Source organism: Nelusetta ayraudi, unplaced genomic scaffold (assembly GCF_046127955.1).
Source record: "Nelusetta ayraudi isolate G7.1 ecotype Tasmania unplaced genomic scaffold, CSIRO-AGI_Nayr_v1 ptg000050l, whole genome shotgun sequence".
Lineage (NCBI taxonomy): Eukaryota > Metazoa > Chordata > Actinopteri > Tetraodontiformes > Monacanthidae > Nelusetta > Nelusetta ayraudi.
The window spans coordinates 3,383,479-3,405,000 of NW_027466100.1; the positions used below are offsets into that span (position 1 = coordinate 3,383,479).

Below are 21,522 nucleotides of genomic sequence, written 5' to 3' on the forward strand. Positions count from 1 at the left end.
AGGGGACTGTTTCCTGGTACAGCCTGCTGATTACTTCCACCACATTTCTCACATATTACAACTTTCTTAGGGCTTCGATACACAGCGTTGACCCATAGGGAGCGTTTGTGCTGGTGTGCTTATGTAAAGGAGCTACAGTACATATATGCAATCTGCAGCTTGTTAGGCTTCAGGAAAACACATTTCACGCCTTCCTCTTGTGTTGCTTACTGTCCGGGCTGACCGCACAGCCACGCTATTACTAGTTTGAAGCATAACCCCCTCCTGCAACTGCCAGCATGTCAGCAAACACGAAATAGCGGCTGGCACGCAACGCTTGATGCTAACGATACCGTAGCCTGTGAAGCTGGCAGCCCAAATCGTGAGGGGGAAAAACACAGGAGGAGCGCCAACAGAGGCGTCCTTTTGCTTGCAATATTATGAACGCAAAGAGTCACCTGACACCGTCCAACACAGCAGTGCCGGGCCACATTACGTACCCCACCGGGATTGGGCGAGCTGGAAGCTCAGCAGCGCTCAGCTGCCCGCAGTGCTAGCAGGGAGCCAGTTTGTTGTGGTGCACGTGCAGAGCAACACCTCCACATCAAGCAGCCAAGTATAGTGCTGCATTCTCCCTGTTTAGCCTCAAGCTTCTGTAGGTCCAGTCACAAAGCCAATCCATTCGTTAATATATAACCTTGGTTTCATCTTGGTCAGCTGTGCGCCGATACCTCAGCAAGAAATGTGGCGTAAACAGGCAAAACTCTAAAGAAATCAATGTGAAACTGGATTGTGTGTGTGTGTGTGTGTGTGTGTGTGTGTGGGGGGGAGGGTGGGGGGGGGGTCGGGGGGCTACGAGATAAATAATGAAAGACTCCTTCCTCTCCCTCCAGGACCAGCCATCTGGCTGAGGGCGGTCAGGAGGATGTTGCTGCTCTTCTTAACTCATCTGTCACTCTACTCTCCCTGCTCTTTGACGTGAACTTCCAGCACATCTTTAGGCTTGGAGTAGCAGCCCTTCATACACAAGGCTCAAACCATCCGATTTTAAACATTTGAGAAAAAAAAAAAACGTTTCCAGAGAAAAAGAGTGAGGGGTGATTGTTGTGATTAAGCCGTTTGGATTTCTGTTCGCAAAGAAATTTTATTTTATTTTGAGGGGGTATTAATGCAGTAAACATCACTGAGTCTTCTGAATAAACTAATTCCTGGCACACAAACACATTTTGTGAAGACTCGACAGAGAGCTAAATAGCACTTCCAAGAAGCAATATCCACCCATCTGGGTGATCGGCACCAACTCAGCCCCTCAAACTCTCTCTAAAATGTTTATTATTCTCTGTCGGTTTCGTCTCCTGTTTGAGCATGCTGCCCCTCTCACAGTGTGGATGAAGTAGAGCCCGCCGCTTTCATTTTCCAGAAGGATGATGCTGATGATGACGATGACAATAATAATAATAATGGATTACTATTAGAAAAAAATGTGTTTAATGTCCCTGCCCTGCGCTGCGATGAACTGGCGACTTGTCCAGGGTGTCACCCTGCCTTCGCCCTAAGACAGCTGGGATAGGCTCCAGCAGACCCGTGACCCTGAATAGGAATAAGCGGGTATAGAAGCTGAATGAATGTGTTTAATGTTTTGTAGGAATGTAAGCATGCAGTGCACAGCAGCTTCTTGCAGTACAAGAACTATGAGAGGTGGATCCAAACAGCATAAGAACGCGGTCGTAGAAGAAGAAAACAAAAAAACTAAAAAATACACACAAAAAAAATCTCACAGGCCAAAGATTCAGCGGTGAAAACACAACCTGTCAGAGCTCACGCTCACCACAAGGAGTCTAATTGGCAGCAAGGCGCTTGATGCCCAGCGTGAGTTCCAGAGGGATGAGTATTCCCGAGCAAGAGGGAAGCAGGAATCAATGCGGACACCGCAGACGCTTCGCTCTGCTATCAACCCCACTTACTGCATCACTGGACTGTCACTAAGAATAGGAGCCTCAAAACAACACAAGATGAAAGGTGCAGAAAGAAAAAACGTTATTTTCTCAGAATATATACATCCACATAACTTTCCATCCAAAAAAATATATCCCTTTTCAATTCTATCATACATTTCATACTGAATATAAATGTGCCCGCGGCTATCATCTCTTTGTTAGTTATCTCAAATAGTGAGTGAATGCGGCGCCTATTGACCAGGCGGTTCAAGCTATTTTTTGCATGAACCCCCATCACATACACACCCACTCAACTTCAAACTTAACATAAGATTTTATGAGGGTTTTTTTTATTTTTTTATTTAGTCAATATTTGGTTGCATTCAAAGAATTAGCCCCAGGCAGTTACATGTGACTCATCTCACTGCGTGTCTTTGCATGCTAGCTAGTAAAACCAAACAAAGACTTTAGCTTTGACTTTAGCCACAGTCAGCAGATGAGTGAGTTTCTATGTGGCCCAGCGATAAACTTTTAGAGGTCTTGTAGCCCTTTTCTCGCCCAGAGACAGCTGTGAAGGGCTGCAGCACGAGGGTATCAAAGACGGATGGATGGATGAAACTACTTATCAAAAATGACGAACCCCTCAGGTATTAGAAGGACTTTATCTATCAAGGGACGGACGGCTGTCCTCACATGAGCACAAGTGGACATGAAAAATAGCAACCAAAAAAAACACTTTGAAGGTGAAACATCCCTTTAGGGCTCATTGCCGAGCTATAGTGTTTACCCTGCATTGAAGGTGCATCTGGCTCAGTAGCGGCTGTGCTATCATCATCAACACCCTGAGACAAAACACGTCCATTAGAGAAGGAGAAGACCACACGCAAAGTGACCAAGGCTGCACTTCTGTGTTTGTGCAAAGTAATTGTCTTGTTTTTTTTTGTCGCATGAGTCTTCTGGCTTTTAAAAGGAGCCATTTACCAGTGGTTTCTCAAGAAGGGTCTTGGGAACCGACGGGGTCCTTGAGGATGATTTAAGAGGTTCTGAGCAAACCAGGGGATCAACAAATTTCCCTTTAATTACACCCACAATGGCAAGAGGCATAAACGTGTTAGTCAAGGATTAAGGCAAATCCTATCAAATGGGGAACGCTACAACAACTCTGGCAAACTGAAAACAAAAAGCATGGTAAATACTGGATCCTTTTGGGGACCAGAGAGTGGAAAACAAAGTTCAACCCTGAAATTTAAAGTTCTCTCTCTCTCAGAAAGGAAGTTTTGTCTTTGTAGAAGTTGTGTTGTCTGCAAACTCAATGGAAAGAGGAAAGAAAACACTTTCACATTCAGAACTGTGGTTCTGAAACGTAAATCCCCGGTCAGTTATGTTATTTATCATTCATCAGTCTCGGCCATTACTCATAAAAACTTGTCTAGACTGCTACTAAATTAATTATCAGTCAGGTTTGTGTTGAGAATTACAAATTGTTTCTCCTGACTGACGTCAGCAAATGGTGAAGCGTTCGTTAGGTTAAGTAAAAATGCTGCCGTCACCAATATTGACTACTTGTGGTGCTTGTGACAATTACTGACTATGTTCATAATGCATATATATATTATACTAGACAAAAGAGAAGTATGTTCCGCTGTTTGGCCATATCGGTTTGTTTCACTGTGAAGACTTTCACTCTGGCTTCTGACATTCTAACCATCAACAAAGGAGCAAGTGGTGCAGTGGTTAGAACTAACCGCATAACTTGATTTTCTCTACTCACTTTTTATCTAATGTTGTCAATCTCATGTGTGCCTGAGATTTGTTTTTGTTTTTTCAAAGCTTCTTCAATGCTTTTTTGAATGCTCTTGTCCACTGTGAAGCACGTTGGAATCATTTATTTGATGTAAACGCTCCATTATTTTTATTCTTATCATCATCATTATTATTATTGTCGCCTCACAGTAAGAAGGCTGCGGGTTCAGTTCCACGCCTGTGGCCTTACTGTGCGGACTTTACATGCTTCCCTCCCCGTGTCTGCGGCAGTTCTCTCCATATACTCCGGCTTCCTCCCACAAGCACGTCGGGCTAGCGTGCAACTCAAAACCGTCTGTAGGTGCATCTCTATGCAGCTCTGTGACGAACCACCCTGTGCAGGGTGACAGACAGCGGACTGATGGATGGACAACGGGGGATGGGGGTTTCTGTATAAAGATGTGAGGGGACGGTGTAAACATAATAAAGCAAGAATCGACCGAGTATATGAGCGGTGTGGAGTCGGGCTCTGCAAACAGAGGGGCAAGTATCGTCTTGAGGGAAGAGCCTGGTGGCTTCTTGTTCATCGCAGCCAGCCTTCGTGAGAAAAGAGTGGGGGTGGAGGGAGGGGAGAAAAGGAAAAGTGATGAAACCGTCGCTGGCGTCACCGGCGTCTAAATATAGCCACGTGCATCCACAGCCGAGTGTTTCCTCCGCTGACTGTCAGATGGCAGGATGAAGGAATAACGAGGCGGAGCAGCGAGCCAGCGAAAGAACGGCGGGTCGGCGGAAGCCCCCGCACCTGGAGACCGAAGGCCGTTCTGTTTTTAGCCCTCCGGGGCGAATCAATACAAACATAATGCAGTGGAATGACGGCATTAATAACGAAGGAGGCTGCAACTCCTGGCTAAAAAAAAACAGAAAACAAGAACCTGCATTACAAAGCATGCTGTCAATGGGGGGAGTGGGTTTTGGGCGTGTGGGGGGGTTCAGCCGCCAGCCGCCGGCTCGGATTTCCAGCGAGCTCCTGGGGAGCTGAGGCAGGCGCGCCCTCGCTCGGCGGACCCACAGCTCACTTATTGACTCGCGCTTTGATGCCCCTGCCATCCGCCGCCATCCCACGCAGAAATCGCTGCACAGGGAGCAGTTAGTTAGGGGAGCGCGCGCCCTGAGCCTTGACGCCATTGAAGATGCAGAATCCTGCCACATCTCCCTCTCCCCTCTCCTCCACTCCCAGGTTCTCACTCCCAAACAGCAGGAGCCCAGGAGGATCCGTGCAGACTTGTGAAAATCCTGGTCGAGGACGCTCGTCGCAGACGAACCTCGTCTGATTTCCAGTTTGGATCACACAGTCTGCTGGTAGAAAGCTTCTGGCCTCCCTCGAGTCCTTTGCAATCTGGCAAAATGGATAATCAAATTGTGTTGTTCTGGTCTTGTAAAAACTCATTTTGTTTTGCGTGTTAAAAACTTCCGTGCCAGCGGAATTATGTTTTATTTTCCTTGTTAATTTCTCAGCTCACATGTGGAAGGCACCATATGATGTACATTTTTCCTTCAGATCCCTCAGAGTGGGCTGAGGCAAACTTTTAACTGCGTGGAGAGCATCTATAGGGTTTGCCCAACTCTGGGAGTCGGAGAAACGTTACTCCAGAGAGTCTTCACCCTGCTTGCTTCTCCAACTGCAGTAAAGTTGTTTCATGTCTTTCCAGTGGTTCAGTAAAAAAAAAAAAACGTTCTCTTCCTAACGGTGGAAGGCAGGAGGAGAAAGAGGCTATGGTGCCTCACAACAGCAAGGTTGTGGGTTTGAATTCCAGACAAGGGGAATCAACAGTCTGCTGGTGGTTTAAAGCTGTCTGCTCTCCTCCTACAGCCCACAGACAAACACATTAGGCTAATTGGCACATCTACATTGTCCGTGCAGGGTGCAACCGGCCTTAACCCATGCACCTTCAGGCAGCCAGGGACAGGCCACAGCACCTCTGTCACCCTCAGTGCAGGGGAAGCAGTGACAGAAAATGGATGGATTGATTTTTGACAGCTTGGGAAGTCAGTGTCAAGCCGTGGAATCCATAAAAAGCCCCCAAAATCAATTTGGATAACAATGCAGTTCTGCACAGTAATTCTCTCCTATTACCAGCACCCGAGTTTAGCTTAGAACCACCAAAGGCCTCCAAAAGGCTCAGAAACGCTTGAGACAGAGACAGCGACGAGTGGGAGGAATCCTTCACCCGGAGGAGGGGGCAAATAATAGCAGGCGTAATACTATCTAGGATTACTATTCATAAACGCTGTGTGTGGGTTTCCACGGATGCTGTTCATTAGAAGCAGAGAGGAGCAACAGCAAGTGGCAGAGTTGGATCGGTCTCAGAAAAACGACAGACAGTTGTAATGAGTCTGTAAGATAAAGTGATGAGCCCCTGATGTGAAGACAAGAAGGAGATCATAATAGTTCTCAAGTCAACAAACTCTCTCTCTCACACACACACACACACACTCACAAACCACAGTTTCATAATTCAGCGTCCGTCCCACTAACGGCGCAGGAACCCTGAGTGCTCATCAGTATGCGGCCGCCGACGCGACGAACCGCAGCAAAGGTTGTTGTTTACACGGCGGATACACCTGGAATCAGCACAGTTGCACTGGCTGGCCACTAATTGGGCCACCGTATGAAATATGAATGTTGCGGACAAGCAAGGCAAACTTTTATCATTATTCTATATTTAATTCAACAAATGATAGCGTCAAAGGAGACGAAGAGCGACTGGTGAATAAAGCATGAGCAGCGCGGAGGTGAGGAACCAACACACTGACTGCAGCGGCCGGGCAGAGAGCTGAGAGCAGGCGCGGTCTTGACCAGCAGGGGGCAATGCAACGATTCAAACTCACCAAAAAGGAAAAAAAAACGTACTATTATGAACAGGGTTGTCGAACAATTGGGTTTTTTTTAAACTGCAATGAAGCTCTAAATTTCCATAGTTAACTGTGATTAATCACATTTTCATTTGTATGTTCAAAATTCTGTTATTTTTGCATTTCAAGACAGCGCGATGTGCCTTATATGTAATCTCATTGCTATTCATCTGTTATATCTGGCAGCCCTAATAATAAAATAATAATACATAAAATGATCAACTCCTCAGGATTTGTTGACAGATCCAGAACATCTAACCGTTATAGTATTACAATAAAACACAAGAGCAAGTGTTAGCATCTTATGGGAATATTTATAAAAATTTATATTTATATGAAATAAATCAGAATCAAAAAACTCAACTATTCTCTTTAACAAGTACAAGAACTGATGCGTTGCTCACTGTGGAACGAAGGCTACAGAAGAAACGCTTCAAAAACCTTTAATCACATCCTCCCATCCTCTAACCCAGAGCACAGTCGTGGTTAGTTACGGTTAATTTCAAAAGAGTGCATCCCCCAGCAGACGCCTGTCATGCTGTAATGTGTTTCAACAATATGTCTGGCTAAGCGAGGGAATTAAAAAAAAAAAAAAAAAAAAAGACAGCACTTCCGCCTAAGGTGATGGCAGCGAACTCGGCGTGACACAGCGCCTGGCAGCAGCAGGTTGAGGGAGAGGTCAGAGGATGCATCCAAACACAGGCTAAAAAACACGTTCTCACTTCGGAGTCTTTTTCAGAGGTGCTGTTTGTGCTCCCCCAGTGGAGACGCCCCACTGAGAACCAATCCAGAAGGTAAAAAAAAAAACAAAAACACTTACACAACAGCAAAGCCACACAAGCTATTTGTATGATGAGCCCATATGGCGATGCTATTAATTAAAGATGAGCTGGAAAAGTGTTTTGTGACACTTGTAAACTTCCTGCCCTTCTTCTGGAGCGACGATAATTGGAATGAAACGTCAAATTGTAGCTAAACGCAGTAAAAACCTTCTAAATGCAATTTGCAGGAGGTTTTTTCACGGACGCGTTTTTAATTGTTGTGGGAAAAGCGCAGCAAAGAAAAGTGTGGATGTGAAGCAAGTGGGGGAAAAAACTAATCTTAAGTGGATTACGAGGGGGGTGACAGAGTTTCCTCATCTGGGCTCCGCTCTCGGGAAACGTTGAGGAGTTTTCTTTCGGCGCCGCGGCGGAAATGACACGGCGATCACCGTATCGGTCGCTCCAATCTTCAAGAGGTGCTTTTGCAAAAGATCAAACCGGGTCAGATCAAATCTGCTAATAGGGTGTGACAGCAGCATCTATATTTGTTCAATTCTCTCCTTGAACAAGCGCCTTTCCTCAATCACAACAACGGGCTGATGTGAACATGCTGATGCTCAGATGAATTATCACATCTTACAAACACAGATGCTGTGCGCGCGTGTGTGTGTGTGTGTGTGTGTGTGTGTGTGTGTGTGTGTCAGAGAGAGAGAGAGAGAGAGAGAGAGAGAGAGAGAGAGAGAGAGGGAGAGGGAGAGAGAGGCAGACTATTTTCAGATGTGTATATAGGAGTTAGGGTGAGCTTACTCCCTGTGGAGAAGCGTTTAAGAGGAAATTGGCATTTACACACTGAGGCCACTCGGTAATAAGTGAAGCACTGAGGGTAGCAGGAGGTGCAGCAGCGTCACAGAAAACATGGCGAGTCTGACAGCTGGGCACGGGTCCAGGCACTAAACCCACTCACCATTAAGGCTCAAAGCCGCACTAACCCATATTTCTCCGAGCATGATGCGTGCTGCAAGTCCCAGAAAAGACTCGACACGCTCCCTCTGCCGCCTGTCCATAAAGTCGCAAAATCAATTTTGGGAATACGTTTTTTGGTTGTTTTTTTTTTTTTTTGTCAGAGTTAAGTGAATAACTTGGGTTGACATCCCTTCTTTTTTGCATTAGCATTCATACCATCCATTCACTTCCTATCACCGCCAACCTGCGCTGAGGCTGCTGGAGCCTCGCCCAGCTGTCTGAGTGCGAAGGCGGGCTCGCACCCCAGACCGCTCGCCACTTCACTTTAACCAGTTCTCCAAATGAAGACATGCCTGATTTTCCGGCGTCAAACGGCATTAAGGTCATTAACTTGCCACAGGTCAGATGCGTTTTCAGCAGCTTCAGAACAGACACTGCCCTCTATGGGAGAAAGCTGAGATCTGATGCAATTACAGTGTACACATTTCAGAAGTGTGAATCAAAATAAAATCAAGTGGTCTTAGCATTAGCTGCCCTGATGTGGAGGCGAAAAGCCCTGGAAAGTCACTTCATTTAGCATGAAATGAGTCTCTTCGTCACTCCAGCAGTGGCTCTTTGGACACTTTCTGCTGGCACAAGCCGCTTTCTATTGTCTTTTGTCTTGCATTGACATTGCAACTATGCACGTCTGATGTAATAAATAATGTAAAAAAGTAAATCAGAAATAAATCCAACAATGGATATTGCATTATGCGGATTACATCATCACTTTACTCACTCTCTTTGTAAAGAACTTTGTAATTGTTGTGAAGAACAGTTTTACCGATTTACTACTTGCAGTACTTGAAAAATCTGATAGCTACAAAAAATTTTTTTTTTGCATGTAAACAGGTTCAATGTGCATCTCTGACCTCACAATGAACTGATGGACTTTGGGAGAGGTCCATTTTCTTTTTTTTTAGCATGCTTTAATTTTCAGAATGCTATGGGCTTCTTGAAACCAGCCCTTTGTGATTTCTGACCAGCTATTTATACCTTTCCCAGGTTAGTGACCACGCCCCCAACCAGGTGTTAGCTCCGCCCTCTGGGACCACATCGTTTCGACCTATTTTATATCAACTCCTAAACATGTGGCAGCAAAGAAGCATCGATGCAAGGGGTAACTCACTAGAACTATGCATTTTTACATAGTGGGTATAACCAGGGACTTTTGAACAAAACATAACGCAGCTGTTCATAAACAAACTTTGGAATGAGACAATATCTGCGTGTGCACTCCACCAGCCCACGAACTCTCGGGAGTTCCTAACGATGATGAAGACAAGCGACGATGCCTCTATTAGATAAAAAAGTACGTCAGGCTTCCGCAGTGACAGCAGCCACCACCACCCCACCCCCCAATGCACGTCTGCTCGTCAGCCTTATCGGCTGGTAAACATCAATTAGCTTGATGAAAACCTACGACAGTCATCACGATGACACAACAGGCAAAACACAGATACTGCAATTAGCCGATTGTCGCTTGCGTGTGTTCATCCGCCGCATTGTGATAAATAGTCATTGCGATTCGCTGGGAAAATTGGCACCGCTGTTAATGTCAAGGTTAAGTGTGTAATATTTGTAGATTTTAAAGAAGAAACAGCAATATCAAGTGGTTACATTTTAGATTGTGGCGCTCTTTTGCTCACCCTCCCTCTCTCTCGAGCTTGCCAGTGAACTACAGTGGCCTGCACACACAAACCTGGAATCCTCGTCCAGTTTCTTTATAGTTCTTGCTTCGTTGGTTTATTTGAGGATGCGAGCAGTCACCCTAATACAAAACGCGCTGTCAGGCAATCCCGATTGTCCACACCGGGCTTCCTTAGAAACACGGCGGTGCAAAATGCCAGCTAACTACGAGCAAGACCATTATCTATGTATATTCTAATATATAGATAGATTTACATATAATAACTGTTCTATGGATAGGAAAACCAAATTACTTATTGTACTGCAGGTATACACTTTAATTAATGCATCTATGGGCAGTATATTAAGCAGCTACCAGGCTGTATAACTGTACTCAGCAAAACATTTCTCAAAAACGACTTTTCATAAAGGTTCAATAAAACCTTTGTCTCACTGTTACGTAGATCATATGTAAATAATCCAATCACCCATATATATGTAAATAAATAGGAAAATATGTTTTCCTTTCTTACTCAATAAATATTTTATCTTATTTTTATTATTTCTTTATTTCTTTTTAATTCATATCATTCTTCTCTTTGCACTGTATATGCCACTGTAATTATGCAAATATCCCCAATGCGGGATAGAGGACGGCGTTCTATTTCTATTCTATACGATGAACCTTTTATCAATATAAAAAATCATGAATCAGGCCAAATTTTACAAGCTGGACCTTTAACATTGCGCAGACGAATGGCAGAAGCGTGTCGGCGAGGCCGAATAAAACACTGGCGGCAAGCTACGTCACACAAGTATTCCCCCTCCTTCCGCCGCCTCCGCATACTACAGACCTACTTAATTAATCATACATACAGTACGGGCAGACATTTCTAGCACATTCCACACCCTCTAACCGCGCCGCTCTAAATCATTCTACATTATTCACTAGCTGTGCCGGGTCCTCGCGATGCACAGTGCATTTGCCAGTCCATAACTAACGCTAGACGGTATTGTGTCATTAGCCTCTGTGTGCGGTACAAGAGCACCTCCTTAACGGCCTGTCACAGCACCCGGGTCAGCTGATGGCTTACGACAGGCACGCCTGCCTTATGGCAGACAAGTGTGAGCCAGTTACAGCTAATGCTTCCTCCGCTGGCCTGACAGGCGGGGCGGCGTACTCGCCGAAGACGCACCCTGACACTGGCCCGAGTTACATAACGGCGCTGGGGCTTGGGCAAAAAAATTAACTCTTGCTCAATTTAAAAAAAAAACAAACAAAAAACAGGACGCGATTTTGTTTTTTTTCGCCCCTCGGAACATTTTAATATGGGCCGGCGGCGACGCATGTTCCAGCCAGCCCCTTACTTACAGTAGGAGCGGAGGCTGCGGAGAACAAGCTGCAAAAAACATGAGGAGGCTGGTGAATGACGATAAGCTGAGCAGACACTGGCTCTTTGTGGGTCAGCCTCGCTCCCCCACTGCGCAAAAATAAAGAGATGCCCATGTTGTGGAAGTGACGTCGCGTGGAGATTAAGTCTTCGTGGCGTTCTGAAAAGGAAATAAGTTTGCGCTGCACGCGCTCATCCCCGAACAATGAAGTTTCACACTGGTGCGAAGTATGCAACGCTTTTACAGATAAAAGAACGGCAGTCAAAGGACTCCATGGTACCCCTCCCAAAATAAAGTAGGAGAATAATGAAATGGGTATTTTTAACTCGCTCCGTGAGGCGGCACTCACTGCCAGTTCCTCAGCTCACCATCAGGGGGCAACTGAGTTCTCGCCGTCTCCAGACTTCCTGCAGCCAAGTGGTGCAGAAAAAACAGAAGCAGCAGTTGGAAAAAAATTCCTACCAGGGATTTAGGATTACTACTGTTTTAGCAGTGGCGAACCGTGTATTTCACATCTAGGCCTTCAGCGACGCCACTGTTGGTCCTACCTAAATCAATACACCTCCGTCAACACTGTCAAAACTAAAAAAATAAAAAAAATAAAAATCTTCAACAAGTTTGTCCATAAAACTGTGCAAACTGCAACTGAAACAAACTTTTCATTGAAAAAAAAAGTAAGCACATTGTTGCAAAACCATCGGACAATTATGTGCTATTTTATTTACCTTCTCCTTCTTTTGCCATTGGATCTCCAGGGTTAGTTAAGTCTGTCCAATCACAGTTCACCATAAGGCGCAAGGCCAGTTAGATGGTTTTGGCATAGCAGACTAGAGATCTGATTGGCAATCGCAACTGTGACAGTTGAGTCACAGTGTACAGGTGCCCGCAATATTGCTTGCCTGACAACGCAAACTAGCTGAAATACGATTGGATTAAAAACTCTACCACAATAAAAGACGCACAACCAGGTGGACATAACACGACATGAAGAAAACAGACTGTTGAGAGTAGCTTCATTATCGTATTTAAAGGGGAAAAGTACGTTTTCAGAGTATGTGTCAGCCAGCAGTGAAGACCTTGCTGGCCCTGACAGCCCAACACTGCATTTTACCAATTAGACATTTTGTCTTAGGCAAAACAACAACCCTGCTCACTCCGCGGCTGTTCTTCAATGACTGGCACAAAAGCAAGCAGCTGTTAGCGTGGCTTGAGCGGTGGCCAAATGGGGATTGGTGTTTTTTTTGGTGGCGTGCTACCAACTCCACTGGTTGGCCAGGCTGCCTGGCTGCAGGGAGGTAATGTTATCTGGACATGATAACACCGGGAAAACCTTTTTTTTTCCCCCAGCGCCTGTGCTTACATGGATTTCAGTGTCCAGGTTTTGGCCACAAGCCCAGTTCTGATCATAATCAGCAGAATGTGTTTAAATTTTGCAGCCATGAACCTGGATAAGTATATTACTGCATGCATGATAAACATTAATAATAGTAATTGTTCAGGTTGTACCACGCAATGAGTCCAATGAGAGCTGGGACTGGCTCCAGCAGGAGAAGCAGGTGCAGAAAACGCCACAAAACGATAACTATTAGTGTCCCATGTTTAGCGCATTTTGTTTGCACAGCAGACATTTCTGTTATTTGTGCAGGGACAAACAGCAACATTACATGACATTACTGTGGCCTAGGTGACTTTAGCCCTTGTATTTGCCTCACTTACCTCATCTGGAGCCATGGCAGTAGAGAGTTGCAGCAGATATTAGAGTAAAAAATAAAATTTGGCAATGAACTTTGGCACTTCAAAGAAATTTTGCTTTGACAAGAATTTGATGAAAATGTAATTTACAAGGTGGATAAAAATTTGGACAGAATGTCAAAGGGCAAAAATGATGCACCTACAGACTGTTTTTTTTTTTTTCTCCCTCTTTTTTGCAAAGAGACGGAGGAGGAGGTCTTGAATAAACAGATGGACAAGACTTGCACTCCGGTGCATGCGTGCGCTCGCACGTGCACGTGCGTAGCATTATTCATGCAGCGGGACGCCCCTAAATGGGTAAATGTCATCAGTAAATGTCAATAGAGTTTTGAGGCATGTCCCGAGGATGTGAAGCCCAGCATATGTGCCCCGGAGACTCTGAGGCACCTTCATTTCCTACTACTTCATCTATTGTTAATCTACTCTGAGGACGGCATCTGTTCATGTGATTAATTAAACAAGGTGCAGCGCTGGTGGTTTTTGGCGAGTGGGAGGCAGAAAAGAGGGTCGACACGATCTAAAGCTGATCGCTATCCAATAGATAGTATAAATGAAATGGATTGAAGGTGAGCGGGCTCACTTCTTTCTTAACTTGTAACTATTAGCTTAAGTAGGTAGTAACAAAGTACAAATACTTTGTGGCTGTACCTAATTAGATTTTTAAGGTATCTGTACTTTATTTGAGTATTTTTTTCTGACTACTTTTATTTTGATTCCCTACTGTACTTTTTTAGTCGGGTTTTTTTTGTAGTTTTTGTGTTTTTTGTCTGTAAAATATACAAATCCTGTTAAAAGTAACTAACTTATTATGATTATAGTAGTTGTTGCTTGAAGTGGAGCTATTTGAACTCTACTGTTAGGTCGTTCAATATAAAAGTGGATGATGTGTTAGAGGGAGATCAATTTACCTCGGCTTCAGGGTCACTATTCAGTACGTTTTCAGTACAGAGAAAAATACATATGTAGAAAATAACATTGCTTATTGATATTAAAAGTGTAAACACGCATGTCACGACAAATGTATTGTTTCAATAATTGCAAAAAAAAACTTTTACTTTTTACTTGAGTACGTCCCAGAACCTGTACTTTCTTATTTACTTGAGTAACGGAGTTGAATCAGTACTTTTACGAGAGTATTTTGTTTTACACAAAATACCGTACCGTTTTACCTATGGACAGAATTAAAATACTTTTGCCAGCTCTCAATATAACAGAGATTTCCACAGAGAACTGAAGACATCCCAGAAACGCAGAGTCTCTGTGTTTCTTTTTCGATAAAAAAAAAAAAAGAGAGAGAGAGAAGAGAAGTTGCGCTAGCCTCTATCATTAGCGCTAAAAGCCTTAAGCTAACCGCAATCGCGGTTTCTGCACTGTGACTGTACCTTGATGTAGGCGTCGAGCTGCGGGTAGACCCGCATCGGCCCCAGCACGTTTGACAGCGGTGGTGCGGAGGGGAAGGTGGTGGTCACGGCGTGGCTCACTTCGGGCAGCGAGAAAACCTTGAAGCCGTACTTCTCGTACTGCTTCTGCAGCTCCTCGTCCGGCTGCTCCTCGCCCTGGCACAGGACGCTGCCCACCGCGTAGCGGCACTTCTCCGGAGGCCTCTGATGGAACACACACACACACACACACACACGCACACACACACACGCACACACACACGCACACACACACACACACACACACACACACACACACACACACACACACACACACACACAGGTAGACATTAAGGAGGGAGGCAATACGTTGAAAAAGCGTTGAGGAACCAACCTCCGAAGAATCTTCAACTTCAACCGTCAATCAAACTGCGCAGCTTGACGGCCGCCTGCCGGAGGAGAAGCGCTTGTTTTCAATATGACACTGAGTGACCATCGCAGCGCATCAGCACAAAACTCCACATGTGGGGAAACAAAAATAGAGGTTTGATTTAAACGTCTGGAGACGTGGCCACCAACCGTCGCGCGCGCGCACACACACACACACACACACACACACACACACACACACACACACACACACACACACACACACACACACACACACTCCACTGAGTGTCAGCAAGACAATGTCCTGCCGGCTCTCGTAAAGCCTCCACAGCAGTCGGCTGTGCACGTGTGACCTGGCTGAGGTCACTTGACACAGTTGTGGAAAAAAGTTTTTGGACACCATTTAAATCTTATTCAGTCCAAATAATAGTCAATAAATACTTGGCGGTTAATTGTTTGTGTGTGTGTTTCAAACCTTGGGGCTGCATGAGAGGCACAATTATTTTGTCCTTTATTGTTAATTAGACAAAATGAGAAAACTAAATTCTTGTAGCACTTTTACTCTTTTACTCCATCCAGTTGTGATCTGGATGGCGCAGTACACGTGCGTCATGTGAGCAGAGTAACAGAGTAACTGTTGGTGACTGCACTAAAATAAAGTGCACATGGAGACTTAAGGCTGGTTCTTAGCGATATACAGTACATCACAAATGCATGAGGTGTCCAAAAACTTTTTTTTCCACCACTGTCTATACTTCCTACACTCACCACTCTTAAAAAAAAAAAAAAAAAAAAAAAAGGGTTAGGACACAGACACCATCATATCTTCGACTCTACACGGACTCAATTTGTACACGTCAGTTGACGAGGGTTTAAAAACACTCAGCTTTTCCCTGAAGGACTAATGTGCAGCAATATTTCGCTGGGGAGCGAGCGGCCCGCGCTGCCCGGCGACACTTAAGGAGAGCAGATAGGAGGCGACGCCGAGGCTCGCTCAGCTTCATGTTTCTTAATGTGCCCGCGTGGCTGCGCGGAGATGAGAGCGAGCTGGCGGGACTGTCAGCCGCAAGAGGATGTGACAGAGATTCTCCCACTCACATCTGTTAGCGCGCAGTTTGCACTCGCGTTGGCACTTCAGTGGCGCCGACTGATTAAGAACTGCAACCGTCGCTCTGTGCCATAAATCACACATACATCCCGGTCGTGCGCAAGGTGTATTAAATCCGGCATAACTCAGCGGCGGCGTTACAAGTGATCCGTCGGTCGGGTATATGAGGAAGAGACAATGATCACGAGGCTCGTGTGGACACTTTGAGAGCAGTAATACAAAAACGTTTCCTATAGGTAAGTTTGTATTTTTTTTATTATTATTACGCCGAAAAACAAATCTTATTTCCGAGCAAGTTGTGCTCACTGTTGTGAATCTGCAGTTATTGGCAACCAAGAAGGCAAATCAATATCCCTGGAAGGACGCTTGAAAACAAATACATCATTTTTTTCAAATGTATTTATTTTAAGTCAGATTTGTTCCTTTTCGCCTGTCCCTTTCTGCCGTGCGACAGTGGCAGCCTGTGAAGGCCTGGCAGTAATGGGCCGCAGATGGGAGCCAGCAACACTCATCCTCATGTCCCTGGCATCTTTGCATAATTATCACATTTAAGTGACGCAGCCTTTCTCGTCTTTTCCAACTCACTTCTCACATTCTGGGATATTTTTGACTGCGTCCGGCGCTTGCACACTGCCTCGGTGCCGCCGCTCTGCCTCTTGATTGGTTGAAGAAAGAGACTTCGCCCCCCCCCCCCCCCCCACGCCACCCCGACTGAGGTGGATCAGTTAGGAGGGTCTAGCGGTAATCCCCACAGCCTCCTGTCCAGCCTGGTGTGGGTAATAAGGATGACTGACAAGACAATTCACACCGTCTCGTGACCCTTGACCTTCCACACCGTACACAGCCAAGCGACAGACAAATCAAATTTGCGACGTTTGACTGATATCAAGGCAGCGCAGCATAAAATATTCATCGCGATACCCATTGGCCGTTTTTGTTCGCCAGATCTGGGTACCCAATGAACTGGCCCAGTAACATCACGCTAACACAAAGTCGGGTTTGTTGTTTGCTCACAGATTTTCCTCATTTTTCATCCATCATTTCAACAGTTTCTGTCATGGTGACAGAAGATTGCATTGGTCCAGGGGTGTCAAACATATGGCCCACGGGCCGGATCAGGCCCGCAAACTGTTTTTTTTCCGGCCCGCGAGATGATTTTGCGAAATATAAAAACTGCAATTTCTCAATGAAAGAAAGTGCTGTTCTAAATGTGTCCACTTGGTGTCGCAATATAGTTTCTGCTTCGCATACAAACTGAATACTGGGGCTGAGCAAACCGCCACAAGTACAGCCACTCACGTCTCCTATTGGCTACCCTTATTGCCCCTGAACGTCTCCTATTGGCTACCCTCAGTGCCCCAAAATGTCTCTGTCGAAACAGACAAAGTTGATGCAGAGCAGTGTAGACAACTTGGTGACTTTCTCGCTACACCTGGCGACTTTCCAACTCCCCATGATGACTTTTTTTTAAGTCAATTATGCAAATTAGACGATGACGTCATTTGGCGACTTTTAGGACATCCAATAGCGACTTTCCTTACTGAGGAGTTGACAACACTGATGCAGAGTGCAGAGTGCTCAAATAACACAAACAAAGTAAAACAAAGAAAACAACTGGAAGCTGTTATTTTTACGTTATTATTACCATACCATGATTTCACCGGTCCGGCCCGCTTGGGAATAGAGTTTCCTCTATGTGGCCCATGAACCAAAAATGAGTTTGACACCCCTGCATTAGTCACTACATTCAAACTGCACTGCGGAAAAGCACAAACATTCTCTATAATATTACATGTAGACAGTGAGATACTGTATATTGGCCCAGCAGGTAGCTTGACAAAGGTCACATCAAGAGTAGCTGCAGGGACGATGAAGGAATGATTGACACCTGCTGGAGACAAAGATGCAGCTCCTACTTCATAGCAGCTTAACGGGCCCTTAATGTAAAGACCTGTCTTGGGAAATCAGATTGGATATTGCCAATGTAATTGGTTTCATTGATTTTACATCCCAAAATAACCACTGAGTAATCTATTTATCTCCATATAAATAATGCGTGCAAACACTAATTGACAGACACAGAGAAAAACGGACAGACAGACAGACCCAGCAGCACTTCCGCTCACACCTACACTCATAAAGATAAGATTATTTTATTGTCATTGAATGAAACTGGATGGATGGATGGATGGATGGATGGATGGATGGATGGACGGATGGATGGACGGATGGACGGACAGATAGGCCCCTGACTTGACCGGAGAAGCTGGAGTCATACCAGTAACCAAAAGGCCTGCGATTTAAAACTGTCTTCCACAACCAAGTAATCGCCTCTGATGTCACAAACTGTCATTTAAAGCAGCCACGATGAAGGTTTCTGCTAATCTGGCACACCAGACGGAAAATTTCCAAAATTAGTTTTGGATTTACTCCATATGTTCTTCTGCAAAGGAGTCCATGGAGGGGCGTTTGCAAAGTGGGGGAAAAACTTGGGTGGTTGGGCAACGTGTTGGCTTATCACACTCAAGCGGATAAATCCGATTTGTTCCTGCCAGTGTTGCCAGGGACTCAGAGCTCGGGGCTTCCTGGTGGTGCCAGGAGAACTGTTAGAAGACTTGATGGCCGACGTGCCCAAGCGCTGTAGCTCTCTCTCACACTTTTAATGTGAAGACGTATTTTTAATGCATCTTACAACCAAAATGAAACATCTTGGATTGCAGGTTGGCAGGACAGATGAATGAGAGTCGGAATCTGAGCAGTCCAGCTGCCAGAAGTACTGGAACAGCACAGTGGAGGTCTAATCATTTAATTTTTTTTTTTCACACGATTAATCGCATTAGTGTCCTGAGTTAACTCATGATTAATCGCAAATTAATAAAATGAATTGCAATTTTTTTTTTTACCCTGCTCTATATGTAACTTAACAAGATATTTATTTTATGTATTTATTTTGCCCTGAGCCAGTTGCTCAAGTCTTTTGACAGGGCAACATGTCCAGACAGTGAAAATAACCTCTCACACAGTACAGATGTGGCAGGTGTTGCTAAGTACTTGCGTGTGAGAATGGCCACTGTGTGCCCCTTCATCGCTTGTGTGTGTGTGTGTGTGTGTGCGTGCGTGCGTGTGTGTGCGTGTGTGCGCGCTGGTGTGAACACACACATGACAAGCAGAAGTTGAGGGAGTTGTCCGAATGGGAGACAGATAAACAACAGCTGAGCAGAAGGGCTTGTCGAACTGGTCTGAACAGGACGGCTGCGGCTCGCGTAGGATCTTCGTAGGCGCGCCGCTTCGGCGTTAATCGCGCATTAAAAAGATTAGTGCTGTTCGAAGGAGTTTGAGTTAACGCATTTTATTAACGCATTAACTTCAACAGCCCTAATATTCTGGTAACAACCATCACTATTCCTGCCCTTGCTCTTCACCACAGTGAACAGTGTTCCATCAACAAGTTGGCCTGAGGGTTCAGCTCTGTCAACAGTGGCAGTCTGTGATTGGACGCAACAGTAACCAGAGAGGATAATGATGAATCTCACTATCACTCCTGCTCTCCGCTCCGAGAACAAACTCCGTTATCGGGAGTGCTAGTTCCCGAGCAGCATCCCTCAGAGCTCGGGGTCAATTGTTCACGTCCAGGAGCAGCAACAGGAACCAGGACTGCATCTCATCTCTGCTTCCCTCTGGGTCCCGCACCCTGGAGAATACTGGCAATTAGCAGGGAAAGGAACACTGGCCCTCTGCTCTTCCTCCACTGGTCACAGCTTTTGGCCCCTGACCAGATTTTAGTTTAATTTTAAGATTCAATGTGGCATTGCCTGTAAGAAAGTGAGTGTGGCTTTGATTGACCGGATGAGGAGCAAGAAGTCATAATTATAATAAAAACAATAGATTTTGTTTATAGAGCGCCTCAAATAAATGATCTCAAAGTGATAAAGGTCTAAGGTACAATGACACTAAAACATCAGAAATAAAATTATGCTAGGAACAAAAAAAAAAAAAAATCAAGTTTACAGGAACAAATATCAATAGCTATCATGCTATAACGCTAAGTCAAACACCAGGAAGCCCGTAGAGCCTTATAACCAAAAATGGAACACTCACAACTTCAGTTTGTGTGAGCCATATAAAATAAAAGAACTCCAGCAGAAGGCTTCTGTCTGATTCAGTAAAAAAAAAAAAAAACAAGAACATTTTGTTTCATGATGCTGCATGTGCCGCAAACATTCAATCCCTATATGGCGCGATGCTTTGGGAGCTTATTAAAAGTGGAAAACGACATATATAGCCAACAGCCGACCACAGCTCGTGGCCCACAGGACTCAACCATGGCGCCTCTTCACAAACGCTACTATTCCCCCCAATGCCTGATTTCCCTTCTCCGAGGGTCTGTAGGGAAAGTAATTTCAGAGGCAATTCTTTGCTTGAGGCTGGGCGGGCTATTTTTTGATGGATGGCGGCTTTACGGCAATAAAAAGGTACGGCTGACAGAGGAAATTCTTTATTAGCAGACAGGTAATGAGGATTTACTCTCCTCATCTTCCCTCCTCTTGGCCCTCGTATCACTTCCCCGCACGGGCGCAACCACTTGGGGGATGATTTTTTTTCCGGAGCTGGCCCCGTTTTTTTTTTAAATTGGTCATTTCCGGAAGTGCGGACGGGTTCGGGATGTCAGGGGGCAATGAGGCAGGTTGGCCGGCGCTGCTGCCTGACCGTACACATGGATCATAATGAACACTGCCGCATGACTGAGGGTCATTACCGCGCTCATTACAACACGACTTCCAAGTGACCAGCGATCAACTTGATGTCATGCTAAATTGGAAGGAGCAAACTACATTGAGTGGGGTTGTGGGGAGGGGGGGGGGGGCATATCAGCAGCTCCACGGTTAAACCAAGCATGTAAACCCCCCCCCCGCTGGCTGCAAGCAGCAGTGCCATGGAAGCAAACAGCAGCAATGTGATAAATATCCAACCCAGCGACAGCTAACGAGAGCTGGGATGGGCTGCTTTGGGGGGGAAAGGCAGAGTTCACCGCTAACCAGTCGCACCCACGTTCATACCGACGGACAGTTCGGAGTTGCCGTTTAAGAAAATGCCGTTGAACGTGCACGTCGTTGCAAGTGTGGGAGGAAGGCGGAGAACCTGAAGTGGTTCTGGAAGACAGAGAACAGAAACGTGCAGAGCTCCACACACAGACAGAGGCCTCAGACGAGGGAATTGAACCCACCGCCTTCCTGCTGTGTGCCACAGTGCTAACCACTGCCCTCCTGATTGTGATCTGAGATGAAATTCATTCACAGGGTGAATTTGCTGCCGTATTTGGACAGTAGCGAGTATTTGGAGATCACGGTGTACACAGTGCCGCTTTAGTTGACGGGCTTTTCTTTTCTCAACTTTCTTTCATATCTCATAAAAAGTCAAATGGTATATTGACCTCAGCAGCAGTATGCTCTTAAACCTCTTAAACTTTTATTTGACTGAATCCTTTTATTCTGTGTGGATTGTGTGTTACTGTATGGAATTTCCCTGAGGGGAAAAGT

The 21,522-nt window shown here is 45.3% G+C and overlaps 1 protein-coding gene across 1 annotated transcript in view; it reads right to left on the reverse strand.

Moving 5' to 3' along the window:
* The window catches only part of tex264a (testis expressed 264, ER-phagy receptor a), a 72,127-nt gene that overhangs the window by 38,990 nt on the left and 11,615 nt on the right, over window positions 1-21,522 (reverse strand). Inside the window, exon 2 of the mRNA XM_076036990.1 lies at window positions 14,491-14,712. Coding sequence (XP_075893105.1) covers window positions 14,491-14,712 — 222 coding nt within the window. The remainder of the gene's footprint in view (window positions 1-14,490; window positions 14,713-21,522) is intronic.